This window comes from Camelina sativa, chromosome 15 (genome assembly GCF_000633955.1).
Source record: "Camelina sativa cultivar DH55 chromosome 15, Cs, whole genome shotgun sequence".
NCBI classification, from domain to species: Eukaryota; Viridiplantae; Streptophyta; class Magnoliopsida; order Brassicales; family Brassicaceae; genus Camelina; species Camelina sativa.
The window spans coordinates 4673455-4691620 of record NC_025699.1 but is presented as its reverse complement, the minus strand read 5'-3'; the positions used below and the strand labels follow the sequence as shown (position 1 = coordinate 4691620).

The 18166-nt window shown below is 36.9% G+C and overlaps 4 protein-coding genes and 1 long non-coding RNA gene across 5 annotated transcripts; all 5 read left to right on the top strand.

The window, feature by feature from the left end:
* LOC104745312 lies at positions 7–1002 on the top strand. Its single transcript, XR_760742.1, has 4 exons — positions 7–254; positions 366–425; positions 531–583; positions 697–1002. It is a non-coding gene; the product is annotated as an uncharacterized LOC104745312 (long non-coding RNA).
* LOC104745311 lies at positions 1451–2405 on the top strand. Its single transcript, XM_010466510.2, has 5 exons — positions 1451–1572; positions 1663–1711; positions 1798–1893; positions 2005–2075; positions 2189–2405. Exons 1-5 carry the CDS (start codon positions 1534–1536, stop codon positions 2240–2242), a joined length of 309 nt encoding a protein of 102 aa, XP_010464812.1. The 5' UTR covers positions 1451–1533; the 3' UTR covers positions 2243–2405.
* On the top strand, positions 2743–3859 carry LOC104745310. Its single transcript, XM_010466509.2, has 5 exons — positions 2743–2900; positions 2997–3063; positions 3164–3211; positions 3301–3353; positions 3445–3859. The coding sequence occupies exons 1-5, from the start codon at positions 2862–2864 to the stop codon at positions 3613–3615; spliced, it is 378 nt and encodes a 125-aa protein (XP_010464811.1). The 5' UTR covers positions 2743–2861; the 3' UTR covers positions 3616–3859.
* On the top strand, positions 4692–6548 carry LOC104745308. Its single transcript, XM_010466508.2, has 2 exons — positions 4692–5544; positions 5998–6548. The coding sequence occupies exons 1-2, from the start codon at positions 4738–4740 to the stop codon at positions 6322–6324; spliced, it is 1134 nt and encodes a 377-aa protein (XP_010464810.1). The 5' UTR covers positions 4692–4737; the 3' UTR covers positions 6325–6548.
* Positions 8399–18059, top strand: LOC104745307 (clathrin heavy chain 1-like). The gene is made up of 30 exons (XM_010466507.2): positions 8399–8728; positions 9065–9269; positions 9824–9912; positions 10009–10087; positions 10170–10297; positions 10397–10495; positions 10580–10688; positions 10777–10856; positions 10938–11165; positions 11252–11317; positions 11928–12044; positions 12138–12335; positions 12419–12535; positions 12630–12689; positions 12848–12934; positions 13032–13115; positions 13202–13336; positions 13416–13478; positions 13558–13662; positions 13735–13847; positions 13943–14195; positions 14271–14407; positions 14491–14769; positions 14859–15861; positions 15959–16444; positions 16545–16715; positions 16802–16987; positions 17131–17253; positions 17361–17471; positions 17561–18059. Exons 1-30 carry the CDS (start codon positions 8684–8686, stop codon positions 17711–17713), a joined length of 5109 nt encoding a protein of 1702 aa, XP_010464809.1. The 5' UTR covers positions 8399–8683; the 3' UTR covers positions 17714–18059.

The following is an 18166-nucleotide window of genomic DNA, read 5'->3' as shown; positions in this document are numbered from 1 at the left end:
CCGCCCCTTCCGAAGAGGAAATCACAAATCAGCGACGAAGAACAACGAACGAACCCTAAATTTCCCAATCATGTCGTCGAATATATGAGATCGATATTTGCGCAGATAAATCGAAGATCTGATTATCGTTAGCGTTTTGTTTTCTTCTTCTTCTTCTTTCCACTTTTGTGCGATCGATCTATTAAACGAAACTTTACAGTGCCGCAAATTCTCCCAGTCCCGCCGCAATTTATCTTCATCCGATAGTAGCAAAGGTAACGTTCTGTGAGAATTCGCGAGTGTGTGTGTTGGGTTTCGATGTAACTGTAGTCTGGAGGTATATTAGAAAAAAATAAATCAAAAGTTTATCGATTTTGTGATTCTAGGGTCCAAGGTAGCTAGGTTCTTAATTCAAGGTACAGGAGGGACTCTCGGATTGACCTCAGGTATGGAGGAGACAAAGATTTCTAAAGAGACCAAAGATTCCTGATAAGATTTAATAATTCCTTTAATCGACGAGTCTATTTAATCAATTTAATTTTGTGTTAAAGCTTACATTCTGTATGGAGGAAAATTAGAGGAACGTGAGGAGCAGCGACAACAGGTAAGCAATTGAATAGTTTTAACCACAACAACAAATAAAATTTAAGCAAATTGAATTTACATTGTGCATTGTTTCATCATCTCTCTGTTTGTGTGTTTTTTTTTTTTTTTCAGGTTGTGAGGGAAGTTTTTGGGGGTCTTGCGAAAGTTGAGGATCTAAGAGAAAAAATGTGGCCTGAATTCAGGAAGATAAGGAAAATGACATGGTTTATAAATATGGAAAAGATATGGTCTGAGTCTGATTAAGGAAGAATATGGAATGTGTGCAGTAACAGCCTTACAAATAATTACAGAGTTTTATCAACTAGTTTCATAATTCTTGCAGTAAATAAATTACAGAGTACAAATATACTGTATGTGATAATATAAATTTCTCAAGTTTTGGGAGTTGTTCTAAGTAAAATATTAAATGAATATTACAAGTGCAAATCATATTTTTGTTAAATTTTGAAATATGTTTAACGGCCTGTAAGAAAACGTGGACTTTTACATCCGAATAAATATAAAAATATTTTTATGAAATTTTGTTATATATAATTGGACTTATTTATAAACATAAGTGGAAAATAATTTTTGACTACCAAATTGGGTGTTTCCAACTATATATCATTTTCCTACATGCATCCAAGTACTAAAATTACAAGTGAATGTCGACATAAATTGAATAACAATGGAACTGAATTTGGGAATTTAAGTTTTTATCGAATTTGATTCAACAAAAAAAAACTTGTAATTCATAGATTAGTAAATTAAATTTAAACTAATTAAGGGATAAATATATAAACAATATATTGGTAACGGTCGGGCTAGGGCCCAGTAGTATAAGCCCATTAAACCACAAAACCCTCAAGAGATCCGACATTTTTCTTTTTTCTTTCTGAGAAAAAATCCCAAATCAAGGACAAAAGAAGAAGAGGAAGAAAGAAAGAGCGAACCCTAAATTATTCGATCATGCCGCTGAACAACAATCTGAGAAGCGTAATCACGCAGGTAAAAAAATCGTAGATTTCATCTTTTGTTACTTATTGACTCCTTCTCTTTTGTATGATCTTCTACTGAAAACAAGATGGAATTTTACAGTGCCGAAATTTCTCAACGAGGTCTAGCCGCTCTAGTGTTGTTAGCAATGGTAACCTTTCTCTTCTTCCTTACGAAAAAATCTATCAAATTCGTGAGTGAGGAGCATATCATGATTCTACTTTCTTTCAATTTCAGGATCCGGAAGAGCTATTGTAGCCAGCGGCGGTGAGTCTAAGTTGAAGGGTTTTATGTCATCATTAGCTTATGGAAATTTTGCTTTCGGTATTTTGGGTAATGTTTGAGATTTTTCACTATATTAATTTTGAGATTTCTCAAATTTTTTATTTTTTTGTTTGGGAGCAAAATCGTGATTTCTGCTTGCCTTTTTTATCCACACCTCAGCGTCTATCGAGTTACTGGAGTACCGTCGAACTATCGTGAGGGATCTGGAACAACGTGGTGGTGTTGCACCGGTATGTAATTTATTATCTTAATTAAGACATTTTGGGATTCCAATTTTTGTTCTAACATTTGTTTTTTTTTTTTTTATGTTTCTCTCTCTCTCTCTGATTTTCAATTATTTCAGTCGATGCTGGCTGATGTGCGTGATTATGTGCGTGATTGGCTCCTCAAAGGATAGAATTCAGAATAATTCGTCTTTCAGTTGTCTTTCGGATTTTAATACCTGCTACTTCTAACTAATCTATGGTTGTGTGGTGATGTTAACTCTATGTGTAACGTTTTTTCTTTTGACGCTGTGTAGAAATTTTTTTAGTAATATATGGTTGTGAATTTGTGATGTTGCCTTGTTTCTTCATTTATTTACAGAGGGATCCATCCGATGCCTCTTTGAGAAATGATTTCTTCATGTGTTAGCCTAACTTTCTTGGCCTGAGTATTTTTTTTTGTTTCAAACGATCTAGAAGAGTATCTAAATTACTTCCTAAGGTATTCAATTATATTAGTTGGGACGAGGTGAAAATCTGGCCTCAACTCGTTGACCCACACCTATAAACAGTGAGAAGTATTAAAATCTTATTTAGAAGAAAAACCAGCAAAAAAGTGAAAAAGGTAATATAAAGGTGGAATGATTTCGCCTACAGATGTTTTTTCTAAGAAATGTCGAACTGCCTAAGGCCCAACAGTATAGGCGGCCCATTTAACCACAGAATTCACAAGACATTACGATTCCCCCTTTCTGAAGAGGAAATCACAAATCAGCGACGAAGAACAACGAACGAACCCTAAATTTCCCGATCATGTCGCCGAATAGGAATATGAGATCGATATTTGCGCAGGTAAATCGAATATCTGATTTTCATTATCTTCTTCTTCTTTTTTTTTTTCGTCCCTTTGTGCAATCTCCTGAACAAAAGACTTAAAACTTTAATCAGTGCCGCAATTTCTCTAAGGCGTCCCGGTCCCGCCGCAATTTATCTTCAACCGCCGGTAGTAGCAAAGGTAACGTTCTTTGAATTCATTCGAGAGAGAGTGTGTGTGTTGGGTTTTGTGATGTAAATTCAAAGTTAGAAAAATAAATCAAAGTTTGGTCTTTTTGTAGCTATGTTCTTAATTCAAGGTACAGGAGGGATTCTGGGATTGATCTCAGGTATAAAGAGACCAAAGATTTTCTGATAAAGATTTAATAATTCCTTCCATCGATTTTGTAATCAGCTACTTTTTTTGTATTGTAATAAGGTTATTATTTCTATGGAGGTAAAGTAGCTAAATATGAGGAGCTACGACAACAGGTAAGCAATTTGAATACTTTCAATACTGAAATATAAGCAAATTAATTACTTTGTGCGTTATTATTTCATCATCTCTCTGTGTTGTTTTTAGATTGAAATAGATGTTTTGAGGAATCCTGAGCAAGTCGAGGATTTGAGGACAAAAATGTGGCCTGAATTTAGGAAGATGGCCTTGTTTACAAAACAAATAGTGAAGATGTGGTCTGACTCTGAAGCTAAGTGTGGAGAAGAATGTGGTCATTGTGTGTTGCGCAGGCGTTAATTGTATGTTTCTTTTTTTCATTGTAAGAGAAGAGATATATATATATATATATATATATATATATATATGCTTATAGGAATGAATGAGAGAGAACGAACAAGCATCACTTCCAAGTTCTAACAAGTAAAATAAAAGTCAGAGTTAGCTTCAGACTTGAGCTGAAATGTAGGGGGATAACGAAAGAAGAAGAAGCTTAAATGGTTGAAACTTGAAAGTAATGATGCACACTACCAAATCGGCAGTTTCCAACTATTATATACTATTAGCTAGCATTTTTTTTTTCTTTTCTTTTTGTCATCGGCTAGCAATATTTATGCAGGTAAATTTTTATCATATTTATTTTAAGTTTCAAATGGATACACGCATACACAAGTAAACATGGTTAATAAACACATGAAAATACATGTTTTAAAAAATTCAAAATAAAACATTTGTGGTAATGTCAAAAACGAGAATTTTTTTACCCAATTTTTTACTATAAAAGGTTTTCTGTATTTTGTTACATATTTCTCTTATCTAACAACGATTCAAACAACACCGATTTTGTATCTAGATGGTTTTATCATGTTTTCTGGTATATTTACTTCTGAACTTTGCGACTACAAAAATTGTATATATATAACGCATATAAGGGTCGATTTTATCGGTTCAGCTTAAAAAGAATTACTCGTTTGATTATTCCTCTATTCTGCTTGATCAAAACTGGCGAAAACTGTAATCGCAAATTGCGTATCAATAATATTTGCCACATTTAATTTAAACAAATATGCATGTAAGAAATGTGTTATCGGAAAAATATTAACATAATAATTGTAAAATCCACTTGCAAAGTTCATGTCATTAAAAAAACCACACACATGATAAATGAACTTATTTAGTGGTATTGTTTTCATTTGTACAAACAATATGGTAGAATTTGGGTGTCTAGTAATAATCAATCTAGGAAATTAGGTTATACATAATCCCACGAGTGTGAGTAAACCTTTATATATTCCATTGCGTAGAAGCAAGTTACACGTACTTGCGTTTGCGTAGAAGCAATACTATTTAGTGATACTGTTCTATACTCTTATAATAAGGAGAATAGCTCTGCCTCTTCTAAAGTCACATCCATCTTTTCAAATGGCTTCCTCTTCAGTTCACCTCAACCACCACCAACCTTCGAAAAAACACGGTGGAGCCACGGTGGCGCCTCCACCAACTCCGTCATGTTCACATCCCAACACCACCAAAAAATCGGAAACAGCAGTCGACGCTCTCTCCAGCCTTTTCAACCGTCTCCCTCCTTTGCTTTCACTCCCCAACCGCCGCTTCTCCGACGCTCCCGCATCCTCCATCGCTTCTCTTCCGATGGTATCTCTCTCCGCCGGAGAACGAGAAAGCTGGGACGATCTTATCTCCGCCGCTGCTGATTTTGGATATTTCCAACTCTCTATCGATGACTCCGATATTGTTATCCCTTCTGGACTCGCTGAAGCAGCCGAGTCTGACTCGCTCTCGCTCTTAGACCTCAGTGAAGAGAAGAAAGAAACGTCGTTTCCAAAAAACTGGCCGCTGGGATACGAAGCCGATGCTGAAACGCCGTCGCTTTGCCTTGACGCCGACTGCTCAAACGAGTCGAGTGAGTTGAACCTGATTTCCCTCCGCGAGTTTACTCGGACTCTAGAGAAAGTTGGACTGAAGACGGTAGAGATGCTGGCTAACGCACTAGGATTCGAATATGACGCAACCCGGTTTAATACTCTGATGTGGCTTAACCAAGGTGTTCCTGATGATGAACCGGAGATAACCAACGGATTTTATCCCTTTGTTGTATGTTTACAGTATCAGGTAAGGGAGGACAAGTATTGTTTGCTGACCGAGTCTGGCTGGGTGTCCGTTTTGCCCGGAGTTGACTCTGTTCTTGTGACGTTAGGTGACATTGCTCAGGTTAGTAGTTCTCTTTTTATTGATTAACTAATATTATTTTTAAGCAGCTATTAGTTAATTAGTAATCTTCTTATTATAAAAATCTTTAAACAATTATCGCATTATCAGCTTAGCTTTTCTGATGGAACAGAACTTTGTTCCACTATGGCGTTAATTCGCTGTCTTAACATTATTGATCAAAAAGAGAACAAGGATTTGTATATTTCCGATATATATTTCTTGTTGTATACAACAAAAATTTGTGGAGGAGGAGCGGGGAAAATTTTAAAGGGAGATGTGTTTTAATTAGGTCAAAACCTGTATTGGGAAAGAAATTAGGACTTTGGAAATTTGGGATTTTTAAATATACTTCTCTTTTTAGTCAAAATATGTATATAAGCTTTCTACAATACTATATATAGTCTTATTTAGTTTCAAATTTTGACAAACTAACAAACAACTTAAAATTTGTAGGTTTGGAGAAACGGAGAGGTCAAAAGAGTTAAATATCGACCGGTGTTGTGTTCGGGACAAAACGATGGTCCAAAAAAGTGTGTGACAATGACATTGATGCTTACACTTCCCATGGACACTATGGTTTCTCCATTGAAAGATATGATTAGTGACGGTGACAAAGAAGAAGAGTATGCAGAGGAGGAGGGAGATGGAGGAGCAAGAAGCGATGAGAAAAGGGCATTCAAATCTTTTTGTTTCAAGGAGTACGCATGGAGAGTGTACCAAGAACGTCTCTTCTTCAGGGATCCACTTGACAGATACCGAATCAAATCTTATAAAGATTGAAGAACTGATGTTTGATTTGTTTGTTTCCTAGGTTGAGTACCTAGAGTCGGTTTTGTTGTTACTTTTTTGTTTTCCTCAAAGTCTTCTGATTTTTTGCAGCGGATTATTAGCATTTTTGCATTGAAATTTTGTTGTTTTTTGTTTTTGTTCGATTCAGTTCGGAGCATGTTCTGTTCCATTTTGATTATTCCTTTATTTCGACCATCATTCAAAGTTTCAAAACATTTTTTCTCGTATTTCGAAACTGTCACGATCTTTATTAAGATCGAAATTGTTGGTTACATACTTACATCAACGACTCTATCATACTCAACTCAAGTCGTAGATCTTAAATAGAAGAATATATGTCTCAATGTATATATTAATAAGTCTTTCGATGACGTTTAAAGCTAGACTTCCATTATTTTACTACACATGACGTTGGCGGATCCAGCAAATCTTTTGAGGGGGTGCAAAAAAAACTCAAAAAAAACTCAAAAGTGTTTAATTGGAGGTTTGAACTCTTTACCTCAAATATTATGGGGTGCACTATTGACCACTAGACTACTTACATCACTAAGTAATATACATAAACTAAGCATTTTATACTTTTATGTGGTGCACTTGCACCCCCTCTACTGAACGTGGGTCCGCCCCTGCGTTGGAGTAGAATTATATAATCCGGACATGACAAAAGTGCCTAACAGATGGCCACATGCAGTGCGAGATAATTTTTGTTTCTGAAGGTGATCATTTTTTTGCTATAACTAGACCGTGACACAAATTAACTCTTTGCCCAATCAAACACGTATATAGTTCGAGCTAAAGTTATATATAAATAGTAATAGTACAACAATATAAAGACTTAAATTAACGTAATTTCTTAACACTTAAATCAATGCGTATGATTAATAAATTTTAGATCATATTATAAATTTTTCTCTACATAAACTCGATAAGAAATAGTAGAAACTTTTGTATAACATTTACCTCCATATTGAAATTGACATTTTACTAGATTATTCATACCATATAGAAAATCATATACTATATGTTTTGGACTGTGAAAAAAGAAAGTTGTACTTTAAAACGTAAAAATAGTTTTTTTTTTTTAACTATATATGATATCGGTGTGGAACAAAGCAAACTTTTTATCTTATTATCATACCTAAATTTTCTTTCAAACTTCGTTCCTATTTTTTGTTTCAGATGGAAAAAATATAAAATCGACATGCAAACATTCTTTTTATGCAGAGCCGGCAACAGTTATAAAAAAAGAAGCGGTCGTTTGTGGCATCCAATTTTTTTTTTAAATAAGGGCATATAGTTTAATTATGTCATGTAGTTTATCCCTTATAAAAATATATAACTATGGAAATATGTGCTCATAAATTTTTCTTACAAGTTACAGTGTTAGAAACAAAATATGGATTTCTACAATCCAATTTTAAACATAGGTTTATTATATTAATTAATTAAAAAGAACTAGTTATATGACATACTCTATGCTTAGTTAAACAATTAGGATTACAAATTCATTTTTGATAACTTTTTATTTGGTCGTTAAGGCTTTCTCATCTTTTGATTTTATGGTAACACAGTGACAAATTTTTCTTTCAACGTCTTTTCACCAAATTGGTTATATCAAATTAAAACTATTTTTTATTTACTATCTCTATTTACTCTATTTTTTTAATAATTGAATTTATCAAATCATATTATATTATTGTTTAAGAACTAATATTTCGTTTCAGTTTGTCTCTTTATTTATTTTTATTATATGACACTCTGATTAATTTTTACAACATTTTATTTTGTATAATTTAAATAGAGGCATTTTATTTTTGTTCGTTTCTTATAATTATTGACATTCGCACGGCTCTGTTTTTATGAAATCAACATATAAAAAGACGAATATTATTATTGACCATTGCTCAAAACATACTCATAAAATTCCCAAAAAGTACTGCTTCGTGACAAAACCCGACCCGTTGATTACGCGGTTCTAGAACCCGACCCGACAACGATCCGGGCAAAAAAAAAAAAAAGCACATCGTACAGCTCAGGCACTAAAGCTTTGTAGCACGTCGTCTCCTTCTCCACACCCTCCTTATATTCGACGAGTGACTCCGATTGGATCGCTGTTTCCTCATTCTCACTTTCAAAAAACGAAAAAGATAAATTAAAAAAAAAGGAATCTCTATCTTCCACCACCACCATCACCACCTCTCTCTCCTTCACTTACCTCAGATCTGGCTGCGATTTCAAATCTTCTCTAGTTTCTCTCGCATCGCTCCTCTCTCTTGGCCGTTGACGGTCCCGTCCCGGCCGTCGATCTGATTTTGGCCCCGGATTCTCTTGCCGCGATCTGAGGTCAAACATGGCGGCAGCTAACGCCCCCATCATCATGAAGGAGGTCCTAACGGTGAGTTCTCCGTTCCTCCTTTTGTAAATCGAGCTGAAAATTTTGTACGATTAACTTGTTTATGTAGTTGTACTCTCTGATTTCTTACGATTTGGTTCTGCTCACACTGTTTTGAATTCTACTCGATCGTTGTTTGTTTAGTCAGTTTATGATTCGTTTTCTCTATGATCAGATTCTCTATACGTACGCTCAGTCTCAGATCTGTGTTACCTGAATGTATCTAGCTGTGTATTTCGAAGTTATTGTGTTGTGCAGTGTGCTTAGTTACTCGGATCTTGTAAACTAAGTTAGTGAACTATGCCTAAACTGACGTTTTTTGTTTTGGTATATTTCCAGCTTCCGAGCATTGGGATCAACCAACAATTCATCACTTTCACAAATGTTACTATGGAGTCTGACAAGTACATTTGTGTACGGGAGACGGCACCGCAGAACAGTGTTGTTATTATCGATATGAATATGCCGATGCAGCCTTTAAGGAGACCTATAACTGCTGATTCTGCTCTTATGAACCCAAACTCTAGGATCCTTGCCTTAAAAGGTATTTTAACGGTTGTTTCCTTCAATCGAAAGAAACTTGCGTCGTATTATCACTTATAACACCCTTAAGAGTTTCCTTTTGAAGTGTATTATCAGTTATAACACCCATAAGTGTTTCCTGTTGAAGTTTTCTCCAGAATTACCGTTGATAACTTCTACTTCATTTTTGTTAACTACTTATGCTATTTATTATTTTGATAGAACGTTTTTTTTAGTTATTTGAAGTTTAGATGACGCTGACCATGTTGTGATACATCAATTGATAGAAAATCTATTTATCAAATCAGTATGAAAACGTAGCTACAGTCATCGAGTTTATGTTTTAGTCCGATACTCTTCTTCGGGACTTGGGTTGATAGCATGTTTAATGTTGTAGAAAATATCAGTGTTAAGTTCCATGTTTTCCAACATGTGTTATATTCTTGTGGCATGTTGTGTCTCAAGTTTAATTAAGTTAAATTAGAAATTCTAGTTTAGTGTTGATGTTTCCTTATATTGGCTATTACTTATATCTTGCTTACTTTGTTACTCACTTTTTTCTTAAATCGTATATAGCTCAAGTCCCAGGAACTACTCAGGATCATCTACAGATATTTAACATCGAAGCAAAAGCAAAGTTGAAATCACATCAGATGCCTGAGCAGGTGAGTGTTAAAGCAAACAATTTGTAACCCAATTATCTTTCATGTTGTATATTTCATACAGTCTCTGATTTTACTGGTCTCACTGATGTTTTATAGGTTGCTTTTTGGAAGTGGATCACACCAAAGATGCTGGGGCTGGTCACACAAACTTCTGTGTATCATTGGTCGATTGAAGGTTTTGTATCTTTAACTTACTGTCCTCTTCTTCACATTATCATGTATATGTTGTTTCTCATTTTTTGTTCCGATATTTCCAGGTGATTCTGAGCCAGTTAAGATGTTTGACAGAACGGCCAATTTGGCAAACAATCAAATTATAAACTATAAGTGCTCTCCTAATGAGAAGTGGTTGGTCTTGATTGGAATTGCTCCTGGCTCTCCTGAGGTAGGTTTCCTTCACCACGTATTAGGTTGAATTAAGACATCATAAGGGCAGTCATGTTGTACATTTTTGACTGGATCGTTACATCATTTTCTTCTGTAGAGACCACAACTGGTCAAGGGAAATATGCAGCTTTTCTCTGTGGATCAACAACGGAGCCAGGCCCTTGAAGCACATGCTGCGTCATTTGCTCAGTTTAAGGTAACTATGTGGTTCTATTGTTAGTTTATTCATGGTCGGATCTTGAAATGTAGTATAACAAGCAACGTTATTAATGGTTGGTAGGTCCCTGGGAATGAAAATCCTTCTATTCTTATATCCTTTGCAAGCAAGAGCTTTAATGCTGGGCAGATAACATCAAAGTTGCATGTCATTGAGCTTGGTGCCCAACCAGGTTAGCTTCCTTAACTGCTCTTTATTTTCATGGTTATTGGTAGTTGGTATTCGTCTGACGTCTAAAGGTGTGCGTCATTTTTTTGCAGGAAAACCATCATTTACTAAAAAGCAGGCAGATCTCTTTTTCCCTCCAGATTTTGCTGATGATTTTCCTGTGGCCATGCAGGTTTGTAGTTGCATTAGACGTTCAATTAACTTCAGTAATTTTCTTGTGTAAATTCATGACACGAATTTTTTTTCCCGGCAGGTCTCTCACAAGTTTCACTTGATATATGTCATCACCAAGCTTGGCCTGCTGTTTGTGTATGATCTAGAGACAGCTTCTGCTATCTACAGAAATCGGATTAGTCCGGACCCCATTTTCTTAACATCTGAAGCTTCCGCAGCTGGGGGTTTCTATGCCATTAATAGGCGAGGACAAGTTCTTTTGGCAACAGTAAATGAGGCCACCATAATACCTTTTATTAGTGGTCAAGTATGTTCATCTCTTATTCTGTTTTTCTCTATATAATCTATCTATTCATCCTGACATGCTAAGAAATCTATGCTTTTGTATCACAGTTGAACAATTTGGAGCTTGCTGTCAATCTTGCTAAGAGAGGAAACCTCCCTGGTGCAGAAAATCTGGTATGGGATATTTATTTTGGATCAGATGTGTGGATCTATTTTCTTGGTGAAGTAAATATTGCCGATAAATACCAATAATGTAGAAAATTAGAAATTGATATTTAAGGCTCCCTCCGTATAATCAAGTGTCATTTATCATTTTTTACATATTCAAGCAAAAGAAGGAATAAGTAAATGTTCTAATATATCCGTAGAAAACAATTGCCTCTTGGATTTCTATTTTATGTCACATGGTTAATTAATATTACATTGGAGTAAAATAGTTGATTTCATATCAAAATTTCATTGAATCGTAAATGACACTTGTTTTGAAACAAAAAAATTTAGTCTAAAACACTTAATCTGAAACGGAGGGGGTAGCTGATAATGTTGGGATTACGAAAACCTAAGGAGTTTGATGATAAACCTCTTCCAAACTCCTAAGATATCTTATACAGATACAGACTAGATCATATTTAAACCATTGATAAAACCCTAGTAACTTTAGAACACTTGGTAAATATCCCAATCCCATATTCAATTTGGTCATAAACAAACTCCTTCGACCTCCAAACCCACTGCTTGTATCACATTTGTGGATGCAAATTTATATTCATCTTGGATGTTACAGGTTGTCCAGCGGTTCCAAGAGTTATTTGCTCAAACAAAGTACAAGGAGGCTGCCGAGCTTGCTGCTGAATCTCCTCAGGGTATTCTACGGACACCTGATACGGTGGCTAAATTCCAGGTATCTTTTCCAATTCAAACAAAGAATCGTCTGTGAACGTGTTGTCTACTATAATATGATGAAACTACAACATTACACTATACAATTTTGCAGAGTGTTCCTGTACAAGCAGGGCAAACTCCTCCATTGTTACAGTATTTTGGGACCCTTTTGACTAGAGGGAAGCTCAATGCATATGAGTCTTTGGAACTATCTCGGCTTGTTGTGAATCAAAACAAGAAGAACCTCTTGGAAAACTGGTTGGCAGAGGATAAGTTAGAATGCAGTGAAGAACTCGGAGACCTTGTCAAGGTAATCTTAAAATGACCATTTTCATTTAAAACTACTCCTGTGTCTCCCTTAGTATGTTGTAACGGTAATCTTTTTTGTTCCAGACTGTGGATAATGACCTTGCTCTAAAAATATACATCAAAGCTAGAGCTACTCCAAAAGTCGTTGCAGCTTTTGCAGAGCGAAGGGAGTTTGACAAGATACTGATTTATTCAAAGCAGGTAAACAATGAAGTTTTAAAGTTTTCCCCCCTCCGTTGTTATCTTAAAGGTCATTGTGCTCAAGAAGTGTCATTGTTTCATGTTGTGACTTTAGGTTGGGTACACACCTGATTACATGTTTCTTCTGCAAACAATACTCCGTACGGATCCTCAGGTTAGTGTGGTGCACTTTTGATACTTGCAACATATTAAACCATGGAAGGACTAGTTTACGAGATTCTTGCTCCGTATCACAAGAAGAGTCATAAATTGATTCTTCTTGATTAATTTATCCCTGTAAAATTTCAATTTTTTTTTTTCTGCAAATTGCAGGGAGCAGTAAATTTTGCTTTAATGATGTCCCAAATGGAAGGAGGTTGTCCAGTTGACTACAACACTATCACTGATCTTTTCCTTCAGGTAGGTGAACACGTAGGATATACTGTATACTGTATACTGAATCTAGTTATTACTAGAGGTATCTTGTACTTATTTACTTATATTTTTGCATATTCAGAGAAATTTGATCCGTGAAGCGACTGCGTTCCTTCTAGATGTTCTGAAGCCAAATTTACCTGAGCATGCGTTTCTGCAAACTAAGGTTGAAAAGGGTTGCAACCTTGTACGTCTCTGTGCTTTTCTTTGTTAACTTCTTTTCTAAGACCTTTTAGTGCACTGTCAACACAGGTTTTGGAGATCAATTTGGTAACCTTCCCTAATGTGGCTGATGCAATCTTAGCAAATGGGATGTTCAGCCATTATGACCGGCCTCGTGTTGCTCAGCTTTGTGAAAAGGCTGGACTTTACATCCAATCCTTAAAGGTTTTTGTTCAATGTCTTCTTGGCCTAATAGATGCAGTATTTTTTCATCTCTAACTAAGTTTCCATTTGCTTTGGGCAGCATTACTCAGAGTTACCTGATATCAAACGTGTAATTGTGAACACACATGCTATTGAGCCACAGGTATTACCTTTGAACTAATATTGCTTGCTAAACTCTTTGCTGTTCGAGTTGCTGAATATCTCTCTACTCAATTATCCAGGCTCTTGTTGAGTTTTTCGGTACTCTTTCTAGCGAGTGGGCTATGGAGTGCATGAAAGATCTTCTGCTGGTCAACCTGAGAGGCAACCTTCAGATAATCGTTCAGGTATGTGCTGTAATGTGGTAACATATGAATTTTATTGTTTAATGCGACACTGATGTGTCCATGTTTATGCAGGCTTGCAAGGAGTACTGTGAGCAACTTGGTGTTGAATCATGCATTAAACTCTTTGAGCAATTTAAGTCATACGAAGGGCTGTACTTTTTCCTAGGTTCATATTTGAGTATGAGGTAATTTATCAAGAACCTGCTGTCATTCCTGCAAACTAACACAATCGTTGTATTTGTATTCTGATGACGTATAATGTCTTCCCTCTGTGTGATAGTGAGGATCCTGAGATTCACTTCAAGTACATTGAAGCAGCTGCCAAGACTGGTCAAATAAAGGAGGTTGAGCGTGTGACTAGAGAGTCTAACTTTTATGATGCTGAAAAGACGAAGAACTTTTTGATGGAAGCTAAGCTTCCTGATGCCCGACCTTTGATAAATGTCTGTGATCGTTTCGGCTTTGTGCCTGATCTTACTCATTACCTCTACACAAACAACATGCTGCGTTATATTGAAGGTTACGTTCAGAAGGTAAGTAGTTACTTAAGACTATTGATAAATACGGTAGAACTTTCATTCACTATTTACGTGTGATTTCTTTTGTAGGTGAATCCTGGGAATGCTCCCTTAGTTGTGGGGCAGTTGCTTGATGACGAATGCCCTGAAGATTTTATAAAAGGCCTCATTCTTTCTGTTCGTTCATTACTTCCCGTTGAACCCCTTGTCGAGGAATGTGAAAAGAGGTGCGAATCCTTTTAGTCATCTTGTGTCTGTTCATATATATGCTCTTTGTTCCTGAGGCTCTAATATGTATCTTTGTTTTCAGAAATCGACTCCGGCTCCTCACTCAGTTCTTAGAGCATCTAGTTAGTGAGGGAAGCCAAGATGTGCATGTCCATAATGCCTTGGGTAAAATTATCATAGACAGTAATAACAATCCTGAGCATTTCCTGACCACCAATCCTTACTACGACTCTAAGGTTGTGGGTAAGTACTGCGAGAAACGTGATCCCACTCTGGCTGTTGTGGCATACAGACGAGGACAATGTGATGAGGAACTCATCAATGTCACCAACAAGAACTCTTTGTTCAAGTTACAAGCCAGGTATTTGATCATTGCTTACCAGACTTGTTACTTATTCCACACTGGTTACTTTGTAGACTGCTTGCTTATACACGGTTTTACAACTGCAGGTACGTAGTGGAGAGGATGGATGGTGACCTCTGGGAGAAGGTTCTTACGGAAGAAAATGAATATAGGAGGCAACTTATTGACCAAGTTGTGTCTACTGCTTTACCAGAAAGCAAGAGCCCAGAGCAAGTTTCTGCAGCTGTTAAAGCATTCATGACTGCTGATCTGCCGCATGAGCTTATTGAGCTTCTTGAAAAAATTGTGCTTCAAAATTCTGCCTTCAGTGGAAATTTCAATCTGCAAAATCTGCTTATACTGACAGCTATTAAGGCAGATCCGTCTAGAGTTATGGATTACATTAACAGGCTGGATAATTTTGATGGTCCAGCTGTTGGAGAAGTGGCGGTTGATGCGCAATTGTACGAGGAAGCATTTGCGATTTTCAAGAAGTTTAACTTAAATGTTCAGGCTGTCAATGTATTGTTGGATAATGTCAGAAGCATTGAACGTGCTGTTGAATTTGCTTTCCGGGTCGAAGAAGATTCTGTTTGGAGTCAAGTGGCTAAGGCTCAGCTCAGGGATGGACTAGTCAGTGATGCTATTGAGTCCTTTATCCGAGCTGATGATGCCACTCAGTTCCTGGAGGTCATCCGTGCCTCTGAAGATACTAATGTCTATGATGACTTGGTCAGATACCTTTTGATGGTTAGACAGAAGGTGAAGGAACCCAAGGTGGATAGCGAGCTCATCTATGCTTATGCAAAGATTGAAAGGTTGGGTGAGATTGAAGAATTTATTCTGATGCCCAACGTTGCTAACCTTCAAAATGTTGGTGACCGCTTGTATGACGAAGCTCTGTATGAGGCTGCAAAGATAATTTATGCATTCATATCGAATTGGGCCAAGCTAGCCGTCACACTTGTGAAGTTGCAACAGTTCCAAGGTGCTGTTGATGCTGCAAGGAAAGCAAACAGTGCAAAGACATGGAAGGAAGTCTGCTTTGCTTGTGTTGATGCTGAGGAATTCCGACTTGCTCAAATCTGTGGACTTAACATTATCATACAGGTGGATAAATACTTGATCCTAGCTCCAGAGAAGTTTTTTAATTGGTTTCAGTTTTCAGTTTTGTATGCCTTTTTGTAATCTTTTTGTGCTTTGATAGGTGGATGACCTGGAAGAAGTGAGCGAGTACTACCAGAGCAGAGGATGCTTCAATGAATTGATCTCGCTTATGGAGAGTGGACTTGGTCTGGAACGTGCGCACATGGGGATCTTCACCGAGTTGGGTGTACTGTACGCCAGATATCGTTATGAAAAGCTTATGGAACACATCAAATTGTTCTCAACTCGCCTCAATATTCCCAAGCTTATCCGCGCCTGTGATGAACAACAGCATTGGCAGGAACTTACCTATCTTTACATTCAATATGATGAGTTTGATAATGCTGCAACCACTGTCATGAACCATTCTCCTGAAGCATGGGAGCACATGCAATTCAAAGACATCGTTGCCAAGGTTGCAAATGTTGAGCTTTACTATAAGGCCGTTCACTTCTACTTGCAAGAGCATCCTGATATAATCAACGATCTTCTCAATGTGCTTGCTCTGCGGTTAGATCACACGCGTGTCGTTGATATTATGCGCAAGGTTAGAGGCTGACCATTGATTTAAAACTTTCCCTTAAAACTTATCAGCAGTGGCTTAACAATCAATTTCTGATGATTCTTTTTCTTGTTTTTGATCTCAGGCTGGTCACTTGCGCCTTATTAAACCATACATGGTTGCAGTTCAGAGCAACAATGTCTCTGCTGTAAATGAAGCTCTGAATGAGATATACGTAGAAGAAGAAGACTATGACAGGTTGCGCGAGTCTATCGATTTGCATGACAGTTTTGACCAGATAGGTCTCGCTCAGAAGGTAAGAGTTTAAAACTATCTATCGAGAACACGTTTATATTTTCCCTTTGTATACTAATTTATCTTCATGTGGATGGTGCAAAACAGATTGAGAAACACGAGCTTGTCGAAATGAGACGTGTGGCTGCTTATATCTACAAGAAAGCTGGTAGATGGAAGCAATCGATTGCTTTGTCAAAGAAAGATAACATGTACAAGGACTGTATGGAAACTGCTTCACAATCTGGCGACCATGATCTTGCGGAACAACTTCTCGTCTACTTCATTGAACAGGTATGGATGGGTTTCAAGCAGATTTACATCGAAAGCCATTAATTTTTTGTTTTTGTTTTCACCGAATACGGTAAAACAGTCTATTGGTCTTGATGACGAAATTAATACTCGCTTTTGTTGTATGTTGTGCTCTGATTACACAGGGGAAAAAGGAATGCTTTGCTACATGTCTCTTTGTCTGCTATGACTTAATCAGACCAGACGTTGCTCTAGAACTTGCTTGGATCAACAATATGATCGACTTTGCCTTCCCGTATCTCCTCCAGGTAATTTATCCTCCAAATCCCTCAGATAGTCTCTACTTATGTGATAGGAACCGTACTAACGCTATAGAGATCAACTCTCTTTTATCCCGTCCTTTTTTTCTTTGTAGTTTATCCGAGAATACTCTGGGAAAGTGGATGAGCTAATTAAGGACAAGCTGGAGGCACAAAAAGAGGTGAAGGCCAAAGAACAGGAAGAGAAGGATGTCATGTCCCAACAGGTACTACACTCAGGCATCATACATTTAAAATGTTATAAAAACAAATCAATATAGCACACTTATATCTTGTTTCTGTTTCTCGAATGCAGAACATGTACGCCCAATTATTGCCACTTGCTTTACCCGCACCACCGATGCCAGGAATGGGAGGTGGTGGGTATGGTCCGCCACCACCAATGGGCGGAATGCCAGGAATGCCTCCAATGCCACCATATGGAATGCCACCGATGGGTGGTTACTAAGACCATTGGGGAAAAAAGTGAAATCTCATAGTAGTGCAATCTGCCATGGTGGTATTCGTCTACTACAGGGCTGTGACCGGAATCATCGGAATGTTTCCTTCTTTGGGTTCGCTTTATAATATATATAGGTATGTGTGGATAATAAACTTGCTTTCTTCTGTAATATTCTTTGGGGGGTTTTAGATGAGTCATTTTTGATTGAAGCCCATTTTACTGTTTATATTTGGAGGAGATGCGACTTCTCCTAATAGTCTTATCATTTTTACTTTGGGATTCTATCTCATGAGGTTTTCTTTTCACTTAAGGTTTCGACATTTTAAGCAATTCTGGAGTTTTTCTTCGGACATTTCATCTTGTTATTAGCTTTTAACTTGTGAGATGAATCACAATAACCATTGCTTTCGGCAAAATTTAAAAACGCTAATTGGTCACCAGAAAGTTTGTAATAGTATA